The sequence below is a fragment of the Guillardia theta genome, assembly GCF_000315625.1.
Source record: "Guillardia theta CCMP2712 unplaced genomic scaffold GUITHscaffold_3, whole genome shotgun sequence".
NCBI classification, from domain to species: domain Eukaryota; class Cryptophyceae; order Pyrenomonadales; family Geminigeraceae; genus Guillardia; species Guillardia theta.
In genome coordinates, this window is record NW_005434671.1 from 715,344 (window position 1) to 733,604 (window position 18,261).

The 18,261-nt window shown below is 51.7% G+C and overlaps 5 protein-coding genes across 5 annotated transcripts; 1 reads left to right on the forward strand and 4 right to left on the reverse strand.

Moving 5' to 3' along the window:
- Positions 1–1,187: 1,187 nt before the first annotated feature.
- On the forward strand, positions 1,188–2,998 carry GUITHDRAFT_156870 (hypothetical protein; the record flags this gene model as incomplete). The annotated part of the gene is made up of 12 exons (XM_005841410.1): positions 1,188–1,505; positions 1,557–1,760; positions 1,818–1,903; positions 1,977–2,066; positions 2,119–2,179; positions 2,240–2,290; positions 2,343–2,381; positions 2,437–2,515; positions 2,585–2,654; positions 2,703–2,706; positions 2,792–2,860; positions 2,915–2,998. 12 exons carry the CDS (start codon positions 1,188–1,190, stop codon positions 2,996–2,998), a joined length of 1,155 nt encoding a protein of 384 aa, XP_005841467.1.
- A 1,349-nt stretch (positions 2,999–4,347) lies between these two features.
- On the reverse strand, positions 4,348–5,761 carry GUITHDRAFT_150026 (hypothetical protein). Its single transcript, XM_005841411.1, has 6 exons — positions 5,330–5,761; positions 5,030–5,114; positions 4,773–4,918; positions 4,658–4,726; positions 4,535–4,608; positions 4,348–4,480 (listed from the first exon to the last, which is right to left on the reverse strand). The coding sequence occupies exons 1-6, from the start codon at positions 5,741–5,743 to the stop codon at positions 4,402–4,404; spliced, it is 867 nt and encodes a 288-aa protein (XP_005841468.1). The 5' UTR covers positions 5,744–5,761; the 3' UTR covers positions 4,348–4,401.
- Positions 5,762–6,894: 1,133 nt separating this feature from the next.
- On the reverse strand, positions 6,895–9,069 carry GUITHDRAFT_132208 (hypothetical protein; the record flags this gene model as incomplete). Its single annotated transcript, XM_005841412.1, has 8 exons — positions 6,895–7,077; positions 7,131–7,261; positions 7,322–7,374; positions 7,430–7,555; positions 7,613–7,662; positions 7,723–7,818; positions 7,879–8,646; positions 8,926–9,069. 8 exons carry the CDS (start codon positions 9,067–9,069, stop codon positions 6,895–6,897), a joined length of 1,551 nt encoding a protein of 516 aa, XP_005841469.1.
- Positions 9,070–13,164: 4,095 nt separating this feature from the next.
- On the reverse strand, positions 13,165–13,579 carry GUITHDRAFT_150027 (hypothetical protein). Its single transcript, XM_005841413.1, has 2 exons — positions 13,384–13,579; positions 13,165–13,346 (listed from the first exon to the last, which is right to left on the reverse strand). Exons 1-2 carry the CDS (start codon positions 13,544–13,546, stop codon positions 13,222–13,224), a joined length of 288 nt encoding a protein of 95 aa, XP_005841470.1. The 5' UTR covers positions 13,547–13,579; the 3' UTR covers positions 13,165–13,221.
- Positions 13,580–13,968: 389 nt separating this feature from the next.
- Positions 13,969–15,432, reverse strand: GUITHDRAFT_99972 (hypothetical protein; the record flags this gene model as incomplete). Its single annotated transcript, XM_005841414.1, has 12 exons — positions 13,969–14,064; positions 14,108–14,206; positions 14,258–14,302; positions 14,362–14,434; positions 14,493–14,557; positions 14,605–14,703; positions 14,756–14,818; positions 14,882–14,942; positions 14,995–15,068; positions 15,123–15,189; positions 15,239–15,294; positions 15,394–15,432. 12 exons carry the CDS (start codon positions 15,430–15,432, stop codon positions 13,969–13,971), a joined length of 837 nt encoding a protein of 278 aa, XP_005841471.1.
- Between the last annotated feature and the right edge of the window lie 2,829 nt (positions 15,433–18,261).

An 18,261-nucleotide genomic window follows, 5' to 3' on the forward strand; every position in this document is an offset into this window, starting at 1 on the left:
CGCAAAGACAAATTGAGCATGACTCGCACCCGCAGGAATCTCAAGGTTCTCAAGGAGGAGAAGGGGGGCGGATAGGAAACCTCAACGCGTCGGAGAGCGTCACGGAATACAACAGGCCCACTCGGCATGCACCAGATGCAACCGCAGTCGATCACAGCTTGACGTCCCCTGAGCCTGACAACAGGGACCAACCAGCGCACCCAGCAGAGCAGAATCAACACATTCACCCTCAGGCTGCGGATCACGAGGACTGGAGTGACGCGGTCTTCACCAAAGACAAGTCCTCAGTTCGGAAAGCTCCTCCACCGCGACCGTTTCCCCCGGAGCTCCTTGCTCACCCTGGTGACAAGGACATTCAGATAGGTAAGCTACATGAGATTGTGGGTGATATCGTGATTCCTACCCAGGTCTTAAACACTTGTTCAACCCTCCCAAAGCTGCTCCTCCTCCAGCTATCTACTACGTCTTCGATGCGCTCTGGAGCGTGGTCTCACTGCGTCCGGTCAGGACTGCACTGTTCCACAGCCACAAGGCAGAGATAGACGACGACGAGTGGTAGCCGCAGAGGATGCTTGTACACAAACTTATTCTTTCGCCATCGGTTTATGACACTGACTGATCTCAATGAAAAAACTGAGCCTCGGAGAACCATGGTTTTCACTAACGGTCCGATCACTGGCCTCGGCCTCTCCGAGGCTCCGGCGCCGTCGCCGCCCGTCCGGGATCGGATCGCCGCCCGCGGTCACACTGACAGTGAGCTTGGGTTCCCGATAGCCGGCCGCTGGCTTCGTCACAAACAGTAGCCCTGGAAGCTCTCGCTGAACTCCCGGGTGCTAAACCCCTACTACGCTAAACTCCCAGACTAAACCTTGAACCCCTAGCTAAACCCCTCCTAAACCCAGGATCATGCAGGCGCATAGCAGGGGGTTGTCGATGGAGCATGCAGCGTTCGAGACGCAGGGGGAGGTGGAGGCATGGCTGAGCGAGGCCGCGAAGTTGGCGGGCAGAGACCTGCTGAGTGAAGAGCTGGCCAAGTTCCTTGGTGGGACCCGCCATGCTCTCCTTTCATCGCTCTTCTTCATGCTCACTGGCGTGCCGCAGACGAGAACGACAATGTCATCTGCCGCGAGGACTTCTGCTACCCGACCTCTGACCCCGCCTCTGACCTCTCAACCTCCTGCACGTACATGTGCGGGAACTCCCTGGGGCTGCAGCCTGCAAAGACCAAGCAGTACGTGAACGAAGAATTGGACCGATGGGCAAAGCTGGGGGTTCGGGGACATTTCGAAGGGGAAGGGCGACATTGGGCGAAGATTGATGACCTTCTGCAGTCACCCATGGCCCGTGTGGTTGGAGCTCAGGACAAGGAAATCGCCGTCATGAACGGCCTCACTGCTAACATCCACTTGATGTTCGTCCCCTTCTACAGACCCACCAAGGAGCGCTACAAAGTCATCATGGAAGCGCAGGCGTTCCCTTCGGATCGCTACATCGTTGAGTCTCAGGTCCTACTATGCAAATGTTTGAGCGAGAGCTGACGCTGTGCTTTGGTGAAGGTGCGCTTCCATGGGTTCGATCCCCAGGAGGCCATAGTGCTCGTGAGGCCGCGGGAAGGGGAGCATACACTGAGGACTAGTGACATCCTAGACGCGATAGGAAGAGAGGGGGCCCGGACTTGCATGGTTTTCTTTCCTGGGGTGCAGTACTATACTGGGCAGCTGTTTGACATGAAGACCATCACAGAGAAAGGCCACGAACAGGTCTGTCCAGCGGCTACCTTGCTCCTCCTCCTCCTCCTCCCTCCTGACACTTGGCAGGGCTGCGTGGTTGGCTTCGACCTCGCCCACGCTGTTGGCAATGTCGAGCTTCATCTCCATGAATGGGAAGTGGATTTTGCGTGCTGGTACGAGCCTTGAGTTGAACATCGCCATCATACCGCACTGCGGGGAAGAGCCCGACCTTAGGTGGAGCATCAGGTGTACCTACAAGTACCTCAACGCTGGGCCTGGATCGATTGCCGGAACTTTTGTTCATGAAAAGCATGGATCGAACTCGACACTTCCAAGGTTCTTGATCTCAGCCTGCGAGACTTTTTGTCCTCATGAACGTCATTCGAAGGTTTGCTGGTTGGTGGGGCCACGATGACTCGACGAGATTTGATATGACCAAGCCGTTCAAGGTGAAAGAGCTTGGATGACTTACAGATTTGTAGTCAAAGGTTGAACTTCCTTGTCTGCAGGCTGAAGAGGGGGCTCGAGGCTTCCAACTGTCGAATCCTCCCATCCTTCAGGTCGGCTCGTGAGGGAGCGGAGCAGGGCCTTAACGGGTTCGAATGTGATCAGTGTGTTTCTTTGATTGCAAGCCTCGAGATCTTTAGCAAGGTGCCTAGCTTGACTTTCTTGGGACCGATTCGGTTGCTTGTTGATACCTCGGCAGTGTGGAATGAAAGCACTGAGGTCCAAGTCTGAGATCATGACTGGATACCTCCTCATGTTGTTCAAGCAGAGGCTGCAAGGTAAGTCTTGCGTTCCTTTCAATTCCATCTCCGAGCTGCCAGATGCTTGACTTTGTCATGTGTTCCAAGGCCATGTAACCTCCATCACCCCCGAGAATCCGCAAGAGCGGGGATGTCAACTCTCGATCATCTTCGACAAGTACTGTCACCATAGATGATGACGTGTTGTTGTTGAGGATGCAACCAGGCCTGTCAGGATGATGTTTTCTGCATTGAGCTCTTATGGAGTGGTAGACTCGAAATCATTTCGCATTCAATCTCTTTACAATCTGTTAGGTTTGCGACATGCGGGAACCAGACGTGATCCGGTTAGCTCCGTGCCCACTCTACAACACCTTTCATGAGGTATATCTACATAATTGCTTTCCTTCTCCTGACCTCAACTTTGCGATCAAACAGGTTTACAAGGTTGTCGACATGCTTGTCAAGCTTAACGCGATGACTCAAGAGGAACTTGCTGCTCTCATGAGTCCAAGTAGCTAGCGCTGCATGTATACAAGCACCTCATCCGCCCTTGAGCGATCTCAACGGCTGATGGCATCAGGATCTCGTTCCCTTCTTGGCCAGGCTGCTCGTCGAGCTCCTCTGAGCCTCCAGCTTCTTCCCCTTCAGCTCTGAGCGCCCGTGAGCAGTGATAGTTCCCTCCTCGCGCTCTCACCTTGATACTTCTGGCTGTCCACGAAGCCCAAGTACTCGTAGAAGTTGACCGTGCTGTCATTGTCAAGGTTGCCCTTGAAGAGCTTCGTGAGGAATTCGTTGATGTAATGCTCGTCTATCGTTTTTCCTGCCCGCAGGTACCTGCGAGAACGCTTCAACGCCCATATCCCGACGATCTCAAGGCCCCCATGGCGGCCTCACATCAACTGAGTCGCCTCATCCACCTGCTCACACGAGAAGAGAGGGTCAACATCGATGGGAGTCAGCAGCAGACACGTACGTCGATCCTCCCGTCACAGTTGTAGTCATTCATCTGAACGCCCTGATGTCAGCAAAGCAACCCGACGAGAATGCTTTACACCATGAAGTCAACGACGTTGTAGAGAGCTCGAGGCTCCAGCATGGTGTCGTCGGACCTCACCCTCCTGCACCCCCATGAGCGCTTGATACAGAACTCACACTGACAGGCCCTTTGCTACCTGTACATGAGGACGAACTCATCGTAGGTGACGGTCTTGTCGAGAGTCTCATCCACTTCCCAGATCATCTCTTCCAGCTCTCCCTTGTGGGGCTCGTACTTCAACTCCCTCATGGACGCTGACAGGTCGTCAATGCAGATTACCCCTGCTGATTATCAATCCTGTTGCTCGTGCAGTGGCAGCATGGAAAGTCACCATCCTTATTGACGTCCAGGCGTTGGAACACTCTGTTCACCTGCTCGCTCTCCGCCTTGTTCAGCTCCGCAAGTCCCCGCTGAAGCTTCTTCCACATGCTCGCAACTACAACAGTCAGTTGAATTGTAAAAAGGAGTCAACAAACCTTGTCACAGTTTTAGTTATATTTTGATAGTAGGAGCCTGATCAATGATCCGACTCCGGCGAGTCGGAGCCTGACTGCGAGGCTCGCCGCCGGGCTGGGGCCGGCCGGGCCGCTTGGTCGTCACTAGTACCGTCCGGCGGCAGTCCGACACTGTCACTGAGGTTCCGGGACGGCCCGATCACCCCGAGGCTGCCTGAGACCGGGCTGACCGTACGGGACACTGACTCTCAGAGCTCAGGCTACCGTGAGCGCCGTAGGAGGCAAGGAACGAAAACAGCGGCATTGAATGCGGCTTATGATCAAAGGCGCGATAAGGGGAAACAGCAAGGAAGAGCGCTTGAATCATGAATCTGAATAGCAAAGACAAGATCTTCATGTCAACTAGTAGTTTTCTTCTTGGCATCTCCGAACTAGTAGTCATACCCAGCATCGTCTACTGCATGTTCGCCGTTAGCGAACGCTCGCTTGAGCCGCGCCATACATTCCGATCTATCAACGTCGCAGCCCCATCAGAGAGTCGCAAGAGAGGAGATGAAGACAAACCTGCTCAACCTTTTCCTGCTTCCTCCAGGCTCTTCATCGTCACTGAAGTATTCGTCCTCTGCATCTCTGCTCATCTGAGGATCATGTTAGAGGGCAGGAGTCTCCAGATGTCCGCCGACCCACCTGGTCCAGGTCATCAAGATCGTGATCCTGATCGCAAGACGCGTAATCAAAGTATTGAACATCGTGACCCTGCACAGGTGGGTCAGCGCGCCATAGCAAACATTGCTCGATACACCTCAAGGAATCTTTCCCTCATGATCTTGTAGAATTCATCTCGCAGGCGCATGCGATCCTCGGCAGAGACGATCTCCTGCTTTCCTTGGTCCCCTTTGCTGGATGATTGCTCGAGATCCAAATCCTCGTCGCTGTCTTCCTCCTCGCCTGCGAAAATGCATCAGACCCGCTCGTGAGAGGCTGCGATGGATTATGAACGAACAGACATGCAGAGATCCAGGTACTGCTAGGTTCATGGATTGAGGGTGAAGAGCTTACAATTTCTTTCGGCGTCTGCCTCCTTTTCGCGCCGAGTGCGATTCATTTTCCTGTCATAGCTGTGGAGGAGAAAGTCGGCTAACGCCTGGGGAAAGTCAGACATACAGGAGGGGCGGAAAAGAAGTCAGAGGAAGACGATATGTTGAGAGGATGCTGATGAAACAGGCAGAGGTAGGTGCATTGCGGCAGAGAAAGATATGCGAGGCGAGAGAAGGGAGAAACGACAAAGAAGAGGTCGACAAAAAACAGGAGTGGAAGGAGGCAGGAAGAGCGAGGGGGGAAACAATAGGGTTCAACAACCTGTCCAGACCAAGAAGAATCGCGCCAATCGCCTGGTTTAAGACAATGAGGCACTTCCTCTTTGACTCTGCGCCCGTCCTCATCGACTAGAATACAACTGGGTTTGTCGGCGGGAACGATCGTAGAAACACCTTCGCCCTCTTCCATGAATTTTCCAATATGTTCGTGGTAAAGGAGTGGAGCCCTTCTTTCCATATTTCCAAGAGAGAAGTACTCCCCTTCTTCCACGAGCTGGTTCATCTTCTTCAGTCGACGATTCCGAACTGATACGCTCTTTGGCAAGCTCTTGGTTGCACTCGACCTAGGTCCATTCAGCTTATCGTCTCCTTCGTTCCTCCTCCGCGCCGACCGTTGTGCTTCCTCACTTGCATCGTTGCAATCGGCCCTCCTGTCTTCCTCTTCGTCTCTCCCCATCTCTGCATCGCCGCTTTCCACCATCTCGCTATCCGGCATCCTTGGCAAACCTCCTACACGGGCAATTAATGTTATTATCAACACTTTATGGAAACTCTCATATATTGGGTAAGTTTTACAACTACTTTTAAGACAGCAGTACCTGGTTTGTACCAATCAGTTTTATTTAATTTTACAAGATCTGTCTTACTGTACCGGTCATATATACTGCAAAACATCTGTGGGGGGTCATCATATTTACAACTATAAGCAGTATAAGTGGTAAATGTTTTGTAAATCATTATACAAATATATTGAAATCTATATTTAGTACTGCATTCACGAACAGTTGCGTTTCAGTCCCCCCGACACTGACTCCTAAAGTTGCCGGGATGACTCCGACTCCCTCCGACGCCTTCTTGGACTCCCGGAGTCAGGCCTCGGACTCCCACCTACACACGGACTCGAGTCATCCCACCAGGCCGGGCTGTAACACTCCGACTCGTCGGTCCGGCGGCCGGGGAAGGCGGCCCGGGCCTGGCCGCGTGACTGTCAGCCGGGGCAAGGCTCGGACTGAGCGCAGTGACCCAGCGCCGGGTAGCCGCCGGGTCGGACTGTCCCGGCCCGGTCCGGACCCGGCGCTCCCGGCCACAGCTGAGCGCTTCTTTATATGATCCCGGCCCCTCCGACAGTCGCACTCCCGGAGTCCCATTCCCGGGCCTCCCGACTCCGTACGGTCGCCGTGACTTCCGCCATACATACTCGACGCTTGAACCTACGGTAACTAGGACCCCAACCAGGCTCCGAGGCTCCGGATGCTCCGCCTACTCTGGGTGGACGTATCGGGTCGAATTTCGGAACGCGGACTGTGCCCGGTGAGTCACTCGGACGGCGGGCCGAACTTCCGAATACCGGCCGCACGAACTCCGAATACCCAGCGGTCTCTGTGACGGTGCTTCATCGGATCAACTCTCTGGCAGTGCAGTCAGGCTCATTGAGGACGCGGCCGTCCCGGCCTCCGACTCCATGCGTGAGCCATCATGTCACATCCACCTCTGCCAAGTTGCAACAAGACCGTTTTACTGAAGACCTAGGTTCATGCAAACGACACCAGAATTGAGCATCACATCAAAGATAGACTGTACGCTAAGGTCTAACTTCTGCGTTTTGTTTCACTTTATACTTGCTCCGCCACCGGCACGATACACTTCACTCAGCAGATTGCCTATTCGCATGCGAATGTCAGGTATATCCTTCTGACAAAAACTCGTTGCTGGGTTGCGGCCCGAAGCTATACAATCCGCTATCGCACATACAAATACTCCGCACGACGATCCGTCTGTCTGTCGCGGTACCTGTGTCCGGGATCAGTGTATACAACACGCCGTTTGGCAATTGATGTGGTCACCAGATCTGACGTAAACGAGTACACGTGTTGCCATTTAACCCTCAGTTTGTCTTGCATCCATGCTTCCAATAGCTGGTTTCCGGTAGATTGAGCTTCATTCAGTTGACGCTGCCATTCCATCTCTACAAAACCTGCGCGGTACATGTACGTGTTACAGCGACAATCCAATGCGCACCATGAACACGTCTCACATGCTATGTCCTTGGTACACTCCTTGTGCACGAGTTTCATGGAGTCATATAACCTGGTAACAACCGTCAATGACACTGTATGTCGCTGCTATGTCACAATTTCATTACGTCACTGCCACATGACCAATGGATCTCAGATCAATGGTAACGAGGCCCCAATGCTTCTGATCTCTGAGTACTCCTCCCATCCTCTCCATGGTTGGGAGTTCGCTGGTTGTATCGTTACCTTCCACCCTGCTGGCCAGTTGCACAGAAAAGATAGGTATTAACACGATGTCAGTGGTTGGCCACCATATATCCTTGATCCACTTCCGGCAACCCGCGTGTACGGAATTTGTCACCTGCAACGAATTTATCCCTCACACTGCAATCATCACTGGCACGTTACATTCTTCACGCACCTTATCTGCATCTCCACAGAGAGCGATTTCCTGAATCAACTTGGTGTAAAAGTATGTCCCACAGCAATGCACACTGATTCCTGATGCCTTGCGGGCCTGTATGACACACAAAAACGCATCTATGATATCTCCTTTCAACCATCCACCATTCCTCACTGCATCCAAGTCTTCCAATGTAATGTCCGACTGGGAAATCATGTGTGTGCCCAACGAGACCATGTTCTTGACTTGGTTCACCACTACTGTATCCAGCCCAATGAATATTTCTCTCAGATATGCGCATTGTACTTTGGGCATCCCGTCATTTCCAGCTGTTATCTGGTTCTCCTCCGCATCTGTCTGCACTCCTACTGAAGTACCAGAAGCTCGAAGATTCTTCTGGGTTCTGCTGGATACATGGGACTCACAAGGAATGTCAGCAGTGTCTGATGTGCACGAACGTTTGTTATGTCCGATAGCTTTGCATATCTTACATGTCTTCTTCAAATTTCCTTTCACAGTGTAAAATTTGCCATCCACAAACCCTGGCACTGCTTCCCCATGGAGTCGGATCGTTCCTTCTTCGTTGCGAAGGATCACTTGTTTACAATCATGGACACGCTTTCTTTTGGATCCTTGTCTCTTGGAGATTTTCTTGCCTTTTTCCCCATGTGATGGAATGCGACCAGGGAGGGAGCCAGGACAGGGAGCCTTGCTGGGCGGAGGAAGATAAGACTTGTCTGTGTGTTGCGGGCGGGGGACATCATCATTGTGTGGGGAATATCCAATACGGAATGTGCCTGAGTGTAACACGGCGTCGAGAAAAGTGTCTGTCAACCATATATCATCGTACAACTGCCGGACCATATCTTCATGTGGCTTCGCCAATCTTTGGTTGTATGCCTGGAATGCGGCGATTGCATGTTGACATGGTCTTCCATTGACCTGCCAAAGACAACACAAAGAGCAGGTTTTTTTGGACAAGTCGACATGGCAGTCGGAGGACTCTTGGTTACGTTTGCCTGCCAAGATAACCACTGTGTCAGAGACGGAAGTAGCGTACAAATGTCTCGCTTGAGTTTGGAATATGACATGCTCTTCGTTGACTGCATCACTGATAAACATATCGGTGTAGATGCTAGCAGGCAGTTCATTCCTTCTTCGTGATATTTCATTGGCCAGATTCCGCATGTCATTCAAGCATGTCACCCACGCGCATGTAACCTTCTGGAGAAATCCCAACGGGTGGTCATTCGTGGCGAGCATTCCGCGGAGACGAGAGTTTTCACTTTCACTGACATTGTTGCTCCGAATCCCATAGGTACGAATGCCATGAAATTCTTTCAGAACTTGGGCCTCCCCCTGCATGTGTTCGGCAAGAAACACCCTCGACTACCAGGGTTGTGGCAAGAAACACCCTCGACTACCAGGGTTGTTGTCACAATATAACTTCATCCAATTCGGTAAGATCTTGAATGTTTCCTCGTACTGTTCCCAAGTACCATATTCGAGGACAAAGCGTGCTTTCCAAACGTTGGCAGGGGAGGAATCAATACCGTGGGATGCTTTGAGCTGACGCAATAGTTCCTTCACCGTCATTCTCTTGCCACCACCACTTGAGCTTCCAGAGGACATTGAGATCATTTCCCGAAAAGGATGGAATTGAAGCAGGAACTTCACAGAAGCTTTGCCTGAGAACGTGCACATGTACTCATCGTGCTGCAGATGGCTGTCTGTAATGTTGACAGTGAAGAGAGGTACCATACTGCGTGATTTTTTCACTACGACACTGTACCTGCCAAGGTGGTTCCCTGTTAGTCAAGCTTTGCAAATCAATGACGGTGGAGATTTACCTGCACTTGGGCGAAAGACACTGTAGGGTATATGTTTCGAAGAGCGCCTCAAAATTTGGAATGCAACGAACCCCTCTATTGCAGAACTCGAAGTTGACACCTTTGATGTAAGCAGTGCATTCTTGCCTACTCTCCCAAACCTTGCCGGTGAACAAGTCAGCGTGATTCAGAAGCAGGCCGCCCTGGCAAGTTGCGTGAACACCATGCCCTGCATCCGCCGTGTTGTGCCCACGAGATGCAGATGAGCCCTCACAATGATCCTTCAAGTTTGAGCAGGAACCGCCAGAGAATGTCGTTGCCGGGGTGCCAACGGGGGAGGAATCAATGCCTTTGCCAACTGGAAAGGGTGATCCCGAGGGTTTGGTAGTAGAATCTGAAGTATGCAGGACGTCAGCTGGTTGTGTAAGCCGCCTGGAAGCAGTAGTAGGACACAAAATGCTATACAGCTTGTTCACCCTGGTGAATAACGGTGTAGTGTCGCTGACGGGCACACCAAGCAAAGAGTATCCTTGACGAATCACCTCATTCATCGGGACTGTCCGATCCAGTTGCAGTTGGAATCGAATAGAATCAATTCTGTCTACAAGAGGAATTGTTTCATACTGGTCATAGTCATGTGAGTCGTGTTCAAGACAGGATGATTCAACTCTCCCCTGCTGCCAGGCAGCCATCACTGTGTTTATGCGAGGTGACACCCCTCCAATGCCTTAGGGCCAGCCACTAGAAGAAGGGGGTGGATGGAGCAATGAAGGGGTGACAGTGACACTATGAAGGGGTGGGTACAAGTACCCTGCATCATCCCTATCAAACCCCTGGGTTTAAGGGGGTGATCAGTTTCTTGGAGGGGTCGTGGAGTTGGGGTGGGTACATATAGTATCTGATTATTAACCTGTACTAGTACCCCTCATCTCCTCTCTGTACGATAGTAATAGGGGTGGGGTGTGCTGTATAATCAGATTATTGTTGTGATCGTACAAAATACTATAAGGTAATTGTATAAATCTCGCTGTGTAAAATATGAACGTTTCAATTAAATGACATATAAAACATTGATGTATCCAAAAAGTGCCATACAATTTCAAAATACATGTTTCTCTTGCAGTATTTTGTGAAAGAATTTGATAAAAGTGTTGATAATAACATTAGTTGCCCCTCCTACACCAGACCCCACCCTATGGACCCAATCTCTCCACATGGAACCACCCCTCGTTGTATTTATCATAATTATACACAAAAAATCATAAATGTACCCAATGTTATAGATATTTTTGACCGAAGTTGATAAAACAATTGTAAGAATAGATATATGAGCTGGTCTGTCCGAGTAAAATGTTTTTGTCGCAGTTTATATCATTATAAATATTATATATAATTTTAAACTTCACAAAACATTATTAAAGTCACGTTTTAAGTCTGGCAGTCAGACGTGTGAGAGGGTGGGGTGTTGCACTTCAGGAAGACAGGGGTGGGGGTGGGTGGGCGGCTAAACCGACCTTGTAGGGGTGCCTTCAGGCTTCTCAATCGACGCAAGGGGGGGTGGGATAGGTAAGGTGGCGGAGGGGGTGGTGAGTGGTAAACTCGAGGAGGGAAGGGTGGGGTTGAATGCGGGTGGGGGAGTGAGGGTTTTTGCGGACGGCGTAATCGATGTTGGTGGGAGGGAGTAAAATGGTGGAAGGGGAGGCAGGGAGAGAGGAGAGCGAGGAGGAGAGCGAGGATAGAAAGGAAAGGGATCAGTTGGCAAAAAGGGAGGGGGCGGGGGCAAGAGGGAGGGAGGGAGGGAGGGAGGGAGGGAGGGAAGAGATGAGAGGTGTTTACCGGGCAAAGGAGGCGAGATCTGCACTATGGTACAGGGGGAGCGGAATGACATGAAAGGAGAGAATGAGATGATATGAAGACAGCCAGGGAATGAGATAGATGAGGGAAGTTGTTTTAGATTTGTTCAAAGGACACGGACTATGGAGGTGAGAATACAACTTGAGAGGAGGGTTGGAAGGGGTTTATGTGGTAAAAGTTTTACGCAGACGCAGTGAGATAGATGCAATGGAGAAGGAACGTAATAAGAGGGGCAAGAGGGATGGGGGAGAGAATTATACGAGAGAGGCCAGGGTTATGAATGACAGAACGATCTGGAGCAGGCTACTCATATCGCTGGATTTGAACCAGACAGACTTGCACCAACAAATGCATAGAGTAGATCTATGTTGATCCGATCGTTTTTGAATCTATCATTCATGTCGGATGATTTTTAAGAAATGGAAGATGATACGAGCAAGAAACATGTTCGTTGATTATATATGTTTTATTTTGCACACCTACTCACTGAAGGTTTGCTGACTTCCCGTTACAGTTCGAACTTTCGTTAGAAAACGGCATAGATGGAACTTCAATTTATCTAAAGCTTTCTGGCAAATGCTTCACAACGCTTATTTTTACCACCATGCACGTCCTGAAAAGAGACATCAAGTTGCAAGGGCGTGTGCTCGTTGTCGAAGGCTAAAATTGAAATGCGTGGAGAAATTCCCATGCTCAAGGTGCGAAAGGAGGATTCTCGAGACTCATCTCGAACAGAAGCAGATCAATGGCATATGCGCAGACTGCGAGGAGGCAATGCGTGGAAACGAACGTTTCCGGATTGTTCTTTCCAATGAATACGGGGGACCAGAGAGGCCGATCATTTTTCGAGGCAACTGCATCGAGCTGACGAATCAGAAGAAGAAAGCTGCTCAACTGATCCTACCTTTGTTGCGAGTTCCGTGTGCTTACACGATGATCCATCGGTACAGTGAGGCGGGATTCTCCGTGAGGGATATTTGCAACATCTTCAATCACATCCCAGCTGAGCTTGCGAGTGTGCTCGAAGAAGGGTTGAGGGCCATGCAAAGGAATGCGCCATTGGTCCTTCCTGTGGCAGGTGAGAAGAGAATGCCGGGAAGTGAAAATGCGATGCAATTCCATGAAAAGAGACTGCTCGACAACATCAAAGACTTTGGGTGCGTTCGGCTGGAGTGGAATAAAGAGGGGGAGCGAGAATCAGTATACTTCAACGACGTATTTGCGCTGCTGGCAGGAGCACATAAAGAGGAGCTCTTGTCAAGAGCTGCATCTTGCGAGCTTCCGCTGCCTATGACAGAATTGGATCTTATCTGCACCATTCTGGATGACGTGCTGCGTTGTGGTTCGTCAACGATCACTCGCTATGTCAGGTGGCGCGTCGGATTTGTGAATGGAGGGCAAGGGCAAGCAGCATTCCTGAAATGGACGAGGAACAAGAGCATTTCACCGGCTCAGGGGATCGAAAACGCGCTGCACAGTTTCTCTTTCGTTACCCCAGAGGAGTATGATTGGGCAATGCACACGACTCCCGAGCTGTGTCGACCTCTCATGTGGGAGCTCGGAGATTTCCGCTCTGCCTCTTCCTGTCTCAATGATATTGGAAAAGATTGGCACGATATGCGCATCTCCGATTTGCAGAGCTCAGATCACGGTCGGCATCTGCTCTCGAGGCTCACGGAGTTGGTGAGATTGAAGTTCGCTCCGTTTGTGAGGGCGGCCAACATGGTTCAGATGGAACAGTCAGAGGGCCATAGACATGTCCCTGCGTGCCCTCAAACAGTCGGAGCAGCTCAACTTTGCGAGATGCCGCTGGCGGTGCCTCATCCTACGGCGGTCATGATTCAGGGGTGGATGCAGGCATCAGCGATCTGCCAGGGCGAGAGGGACCTTCAGTTTGTGTCGCCGCATCCTTGCGGACCAGCGGCGTCACAGCTGGGCTGCGGACCAGCGGCGTCACAGCTGGGCTGCGCATCGCAGGCCATGGAGACGAACGCACTGAGTGCAGGTATCTTGCCTTGCATCCTCCAGAACCCGCACGACGCAGAGAAGTTCGTCTCTGATATGTCAGCAAACGTGCGACAGAACGTCTCTGATATGTCAGCAAACGTGCGACAGAACGATCTGAATTCCTTCGACTCTATCAACCACAAGTGGCCCATCAAGAACGACAAAGAGGAACACACAAGCCAACGCGACGTCTCACATTACACAGTTTCATCCGAGGCAAACATGGCTCTGAATCATTCTGTTGCATTTTCTGTCCTCAAATCAACAGAGCTGCGGCTGGAAAGGTCGCATGTCTTCCTGTCTCCCAGGAATGTTTAGAGTGATGACACTTTTGCAGGTTTTCCCAAGACTTGCAGTGCGAGTTTGGACAGTTCGGGGGCCTCGAAGATCCTCTCGAGGCGATTCTCCCTCGCCTGGACTAGTTTGACTCTTCCGTTCCGAGACTTTATGGACATAATGAACAAGTGAAATCCAGACGGATTCATTTCAACCAACGACTTGGCAAGGGTGGGGTCACACCCACTGCCTGTCCGCTTTCTTCGCAGCTCGAGCTTGTTGTGTCTCTGAATCCTGACTAGACGTCAAGCCTCAAAGCGTTGAGAAGTGATTGAACCTTCGCCTGCCGTCTTGCCATGATCCCCGCGAAGTACCTATCTCTATCCTTGTCCAGCTGTAGCCCTTGATTACACGTGGCACAAGGAGAGCAGAGGCACCTGCTCGTCGTCCACCTCCCTTGTCTTTCCCGCATGTCTTGGCCTCGCATCCTGCAATCCTTCTACCCTCTTCTTAGGCGGAGGGAGGATAGGACGAGCCTGCAGCGAGAGCAACGATCAAATTAGTGAAGGTCACACCACACGAGTAACCCTCGGTGTTGGGTCGGCATCTTGCATCACCAGCTTCCTTGTGACCTGAGCACGAGAGTGGAAGTCACGTCAAACTCGCTCTGTCGCTCCCTATCTCTCTCTACCATGGGAGCCGGATCCGCATCTTCTATCACCACATCATCCACATCCTGCCTCCTGGAGTGCCGCAGGCTTCGACTGCAACTGTCCGTTCACCAAGAATGGGATGGTGGGTGACAAGGGGCTTTCGACGCACCTGGATGACACCAGCGACGGCGGCCTTTTGCTCTCCCTCAGAGCACGTGCCAACTGATTCCGCTCCTGGTCCGATCTCAGCGCCTGTGCCCCTCAAGAGATGCAGAGCTGACCTCGTCTCGTGATCTTGGGGCGGGCAGATCACTTGCTCTCCGCCTCGCCATGCTGTCATCTTCCTCAGAGTCTCCGTCGCTCTCCAAGTCATCAACAATCTGCGATGGAAGGCTTCGCTTCAGGGAACTCCAGGCAGCACAGGCTCCTCACATCGATAGGGTCCCACTCGTCATCCTCATCGTCCTCGTCGTCATTCCCTCCATCGAGATATGCCTGCATGCGAGCACGAGGGAGAGGAACGTCAGTCAGGGGGGGAGCAGGGTCGCGGGCTGGCACCTGGTTGTCATGAGAAGAATCGTCCATGGTGAAGGCTTTCATCATGGCCTGCAGCCTTGTGCTGGGAAACCCAGTGAATAATCCCTCCAGTCGGGCAGCTGCTAAACAAGTACCTCTGCTGTCCTTTCAGACGCACCCTCTCTCCCTGCGGGTTGGAGGTGTCGATGATCACTTGGGTGTCCACGGGCTGGGGGGACGAGGAGAGTCAGGGAGGCATGCAGTTGACATCATGCAGAAGAACCTGAGAGCTGAGCTGCGAAACATGCCCCCCCTCCAGCAGGACTGCTCGTTTGAAGTCATCCAAAAACCTGACGGCCGCATCCCATCAAACTCCAGGAGGATGGAGGATCAACTCACTGTGCATCTCTCTGCTTTCTGTACTCCTTCTCGCGTTCGAAGCTTCGCTTGCTATCCTGAGGAATGGTGTCAACCAGGATCACAGTATCCCTATGGCATCAAGGAGAAGTTGCAAATGAACAAGCGGAGAGACTGTGTAATAAGTTTTGACCCACCCTAATAGCTCTCTCCATCGCTGCATTCTCGTAGTCCATCTTGAAGATTGAAAGCAAGAGAATAGGCTAGTATCCTCGATTCAAAGGCAGCATTTCCTGGTGGAAGGTGCGTTACTGAATTTCAGAAACCACATGCATTCATCCAGATGACGCTTGTTTTGTCGGAATATCCAAACTTTCATGATTGTTTACCCGCACTCTGACTGTTACATTACTGGCTACCAAGGCATAACACTAGCTGCCTTCTCCTTCCAGTCTTCCGATCGCATGTTGTCTCCTGCCCCTTCTTCTGTTCCTCCTCCTGCTCCTGCACCTCGTGCACCTCCTTCTCCTCCTCCTTCTCCTCCTCCTCCTTCTCCTTCTCCTGCTTCTCCTGCTTCTCCTGCTCCTGCTCCTGCTCCTGATCCTGCTCCTCCTCCTCCTCCTCCTCCTCCTGCTCCTCCTGCTTCTCCTGCTTCTCCTGCTTCTCCTTCTCCTCCTCCTCCTCAGGGCACCTCCTGCTCCTTGCCGTCGGGAAGATCAGCGGTTTCAATCCGTAACGTGCGATTTCCAATCTCTCTATATTAGCTTTTCTAATTTCTTATATTCTATGAGCTAATTTAATTTCTTTGTCAAAGTTCCGTTAATCAAATTTCTTTCCCGCAATGCTCAGGGCGGGAGGTCAACGGAGGGAGCCGATGCGAGCATGGCAAGCGGCGACCCCACAGAGAGACTCCAGAGCTCACCAGCAGGACAAGATTCAGGAGGAGAGGCTGGCGAGCGAGCAGCAGGTAGTTCGCCGCCTGTTGTGCGTGTGGCTGACATGGGCCGGTTTTAGGGGGCGGGTGGTGCGAAGGTCGAGATCATGGTCGTGGAGTCGCCGCAAGACGCAGAGAAGCACGACAACGGTTACGAATACATCGACCCAAGGAGGATACAATCTCCCACAAGGAGGTCGATGGGTAACATGGAGCGAAGGCATTTCCAAGAAGACCTGCACATGCTACCTTCCGACGGAGGGTTAGCCGGGGACATGGGGGAGAAGGTGAGTTTCTTCTACTTGCAGATGGAGATGCTCTGACTGGGAGTCGTCAGTTCTGTGATGTCTGGGATACTTCGCACACCCCATTGAAGTCGAGGAGGAGGAGCGGAAAGAGGGCGGACCACATGAGTGAGATCTTGTCGGGAACCCCGGACAGGTCTGCTCCCAGCCGACATGGCAGGGAATGGCAGAGCCCTCCAGACGCGTCGAGGAGGGAGGAGACAAGATCTTCGCTGCAGAAAGATCGCGACCACTCAGATGTGCAGCATGCCATGAAGAGCGACGTGAAGATGCGACCGTACGAGAATGCGAGGGAGGGGCCTGACACGCATCCAACGAGGAACAAGGGCGAACGGCTCAGGAGCATCCTCAGGATACAAGACTCTACTTGCAGTGGAAGTGTCGACTGGCAAGACTTCAAGTTTGCCCTCCACGAAGCTGGAATCCAACTGAATGCGCAAGACACTACTGCGATGTGGCAGAAATCCGGAGGTTCCATCGATGGCAACGGTAGTCCCCTGGGCAGAACCTCGATCGACACGATCTTGCAGGAAGTCAGTGGTCAAAACCACAGGAGGTCAGAGTTCAAATCTAGCGAGAAGGCGTACAATGAAGGAAGAAGATATTCTGCACACATGCAAAGCAATCTGACAACGGGGATGGCTGTCAACCATTCCGCCAGTGAGTTTGAATGTACAGGTGGTGGAATGAAGAAAGGTCGTTTACCTATCTCTTACGCCTGGCAGCATGGGTCTCTCAACAGTGGTGTGAAGGATAGACAATTCCTTGAAGTGCAACATTTAAGCCATGAATACGACACCATGGCTCGTTGGACCAAGAATGAGAGCAAATTGAAAGATGACTTTTTGCTGAAGAGGAACCAAATCAAGCGACTTTTCTCTACTGAGACTGAAGAGCCAAAGAGTTTGGGATTTGAAGAGTTCCGCAATGGCATCAAGCAAGTTGGAATCATCGTATCGGATCATGATTGCGAACGAATTTGGAGGAGGGTCGACAAAGAGTGTCTTGGACAAGTGAGTTTTGATCAGATGGTCAACGCATTTGATCTGACAGGAAGAGAAGCATCGGCAAGAACCTCTCTGTCAACACAGAACCATGGCAAGGACGTGAACAGCCCTGTAATTCTGAGGAAACTAAAGGAAGATCATGATCCCAACAAGTTGTCCACTGACAAAGTTTCGCTTTCGATTGTCAACGATGCACCAAGAGGGAGCATTTTGAAATCGTTGCAGAAGTCTTTGAACAAGCAGAGGATTACCCAGAGGGATTTCTCCGATGCTCTTGCATCTGCTGGGCTTGTGGTGAATCAGACTGACTGTAACGAGCTGTACAAGAGAGCTGGAGGAGGCATAATGAGGCCCTACGTCTCCATGGAGAACATCGAGGAGGCGATTCTATCAGCCTCAGCAGTGCAGAAGCCTGGTGCCGATGTGGCGATCTTCTGCTTCAGCTCCAAGGAGGGGATGTATCATCGCGAGAGCAACCCGCACCCCCAGGAAGGCTCGCGGGATGCCCTGTTGACGCAGGCTTGTCAAAAATTGACGTCGGGGTGCCTGAAGAATCCTCATCGTCTAGTGCAGGTATGTGACATTCACTGTCATCGCAATCTCTCATCCCGTGGCCCCTTCCGAAGGTGTTCAAGAAGTTCGATGTGGATAGGCTTGGCTTCATCAGCAGGATGGAGTTCGAGCGAGGACTCCTGTCGCATGGAATTTCACTTTCGCCGGGTGACATTCAAAGGCTCTCGATGGTAGACAGGAGCAGCTCGTGTTCCTCCTTGACCTGCTTGTGCAGGAAGCGTCCAACAAGAACGGGATGGTCGTCTA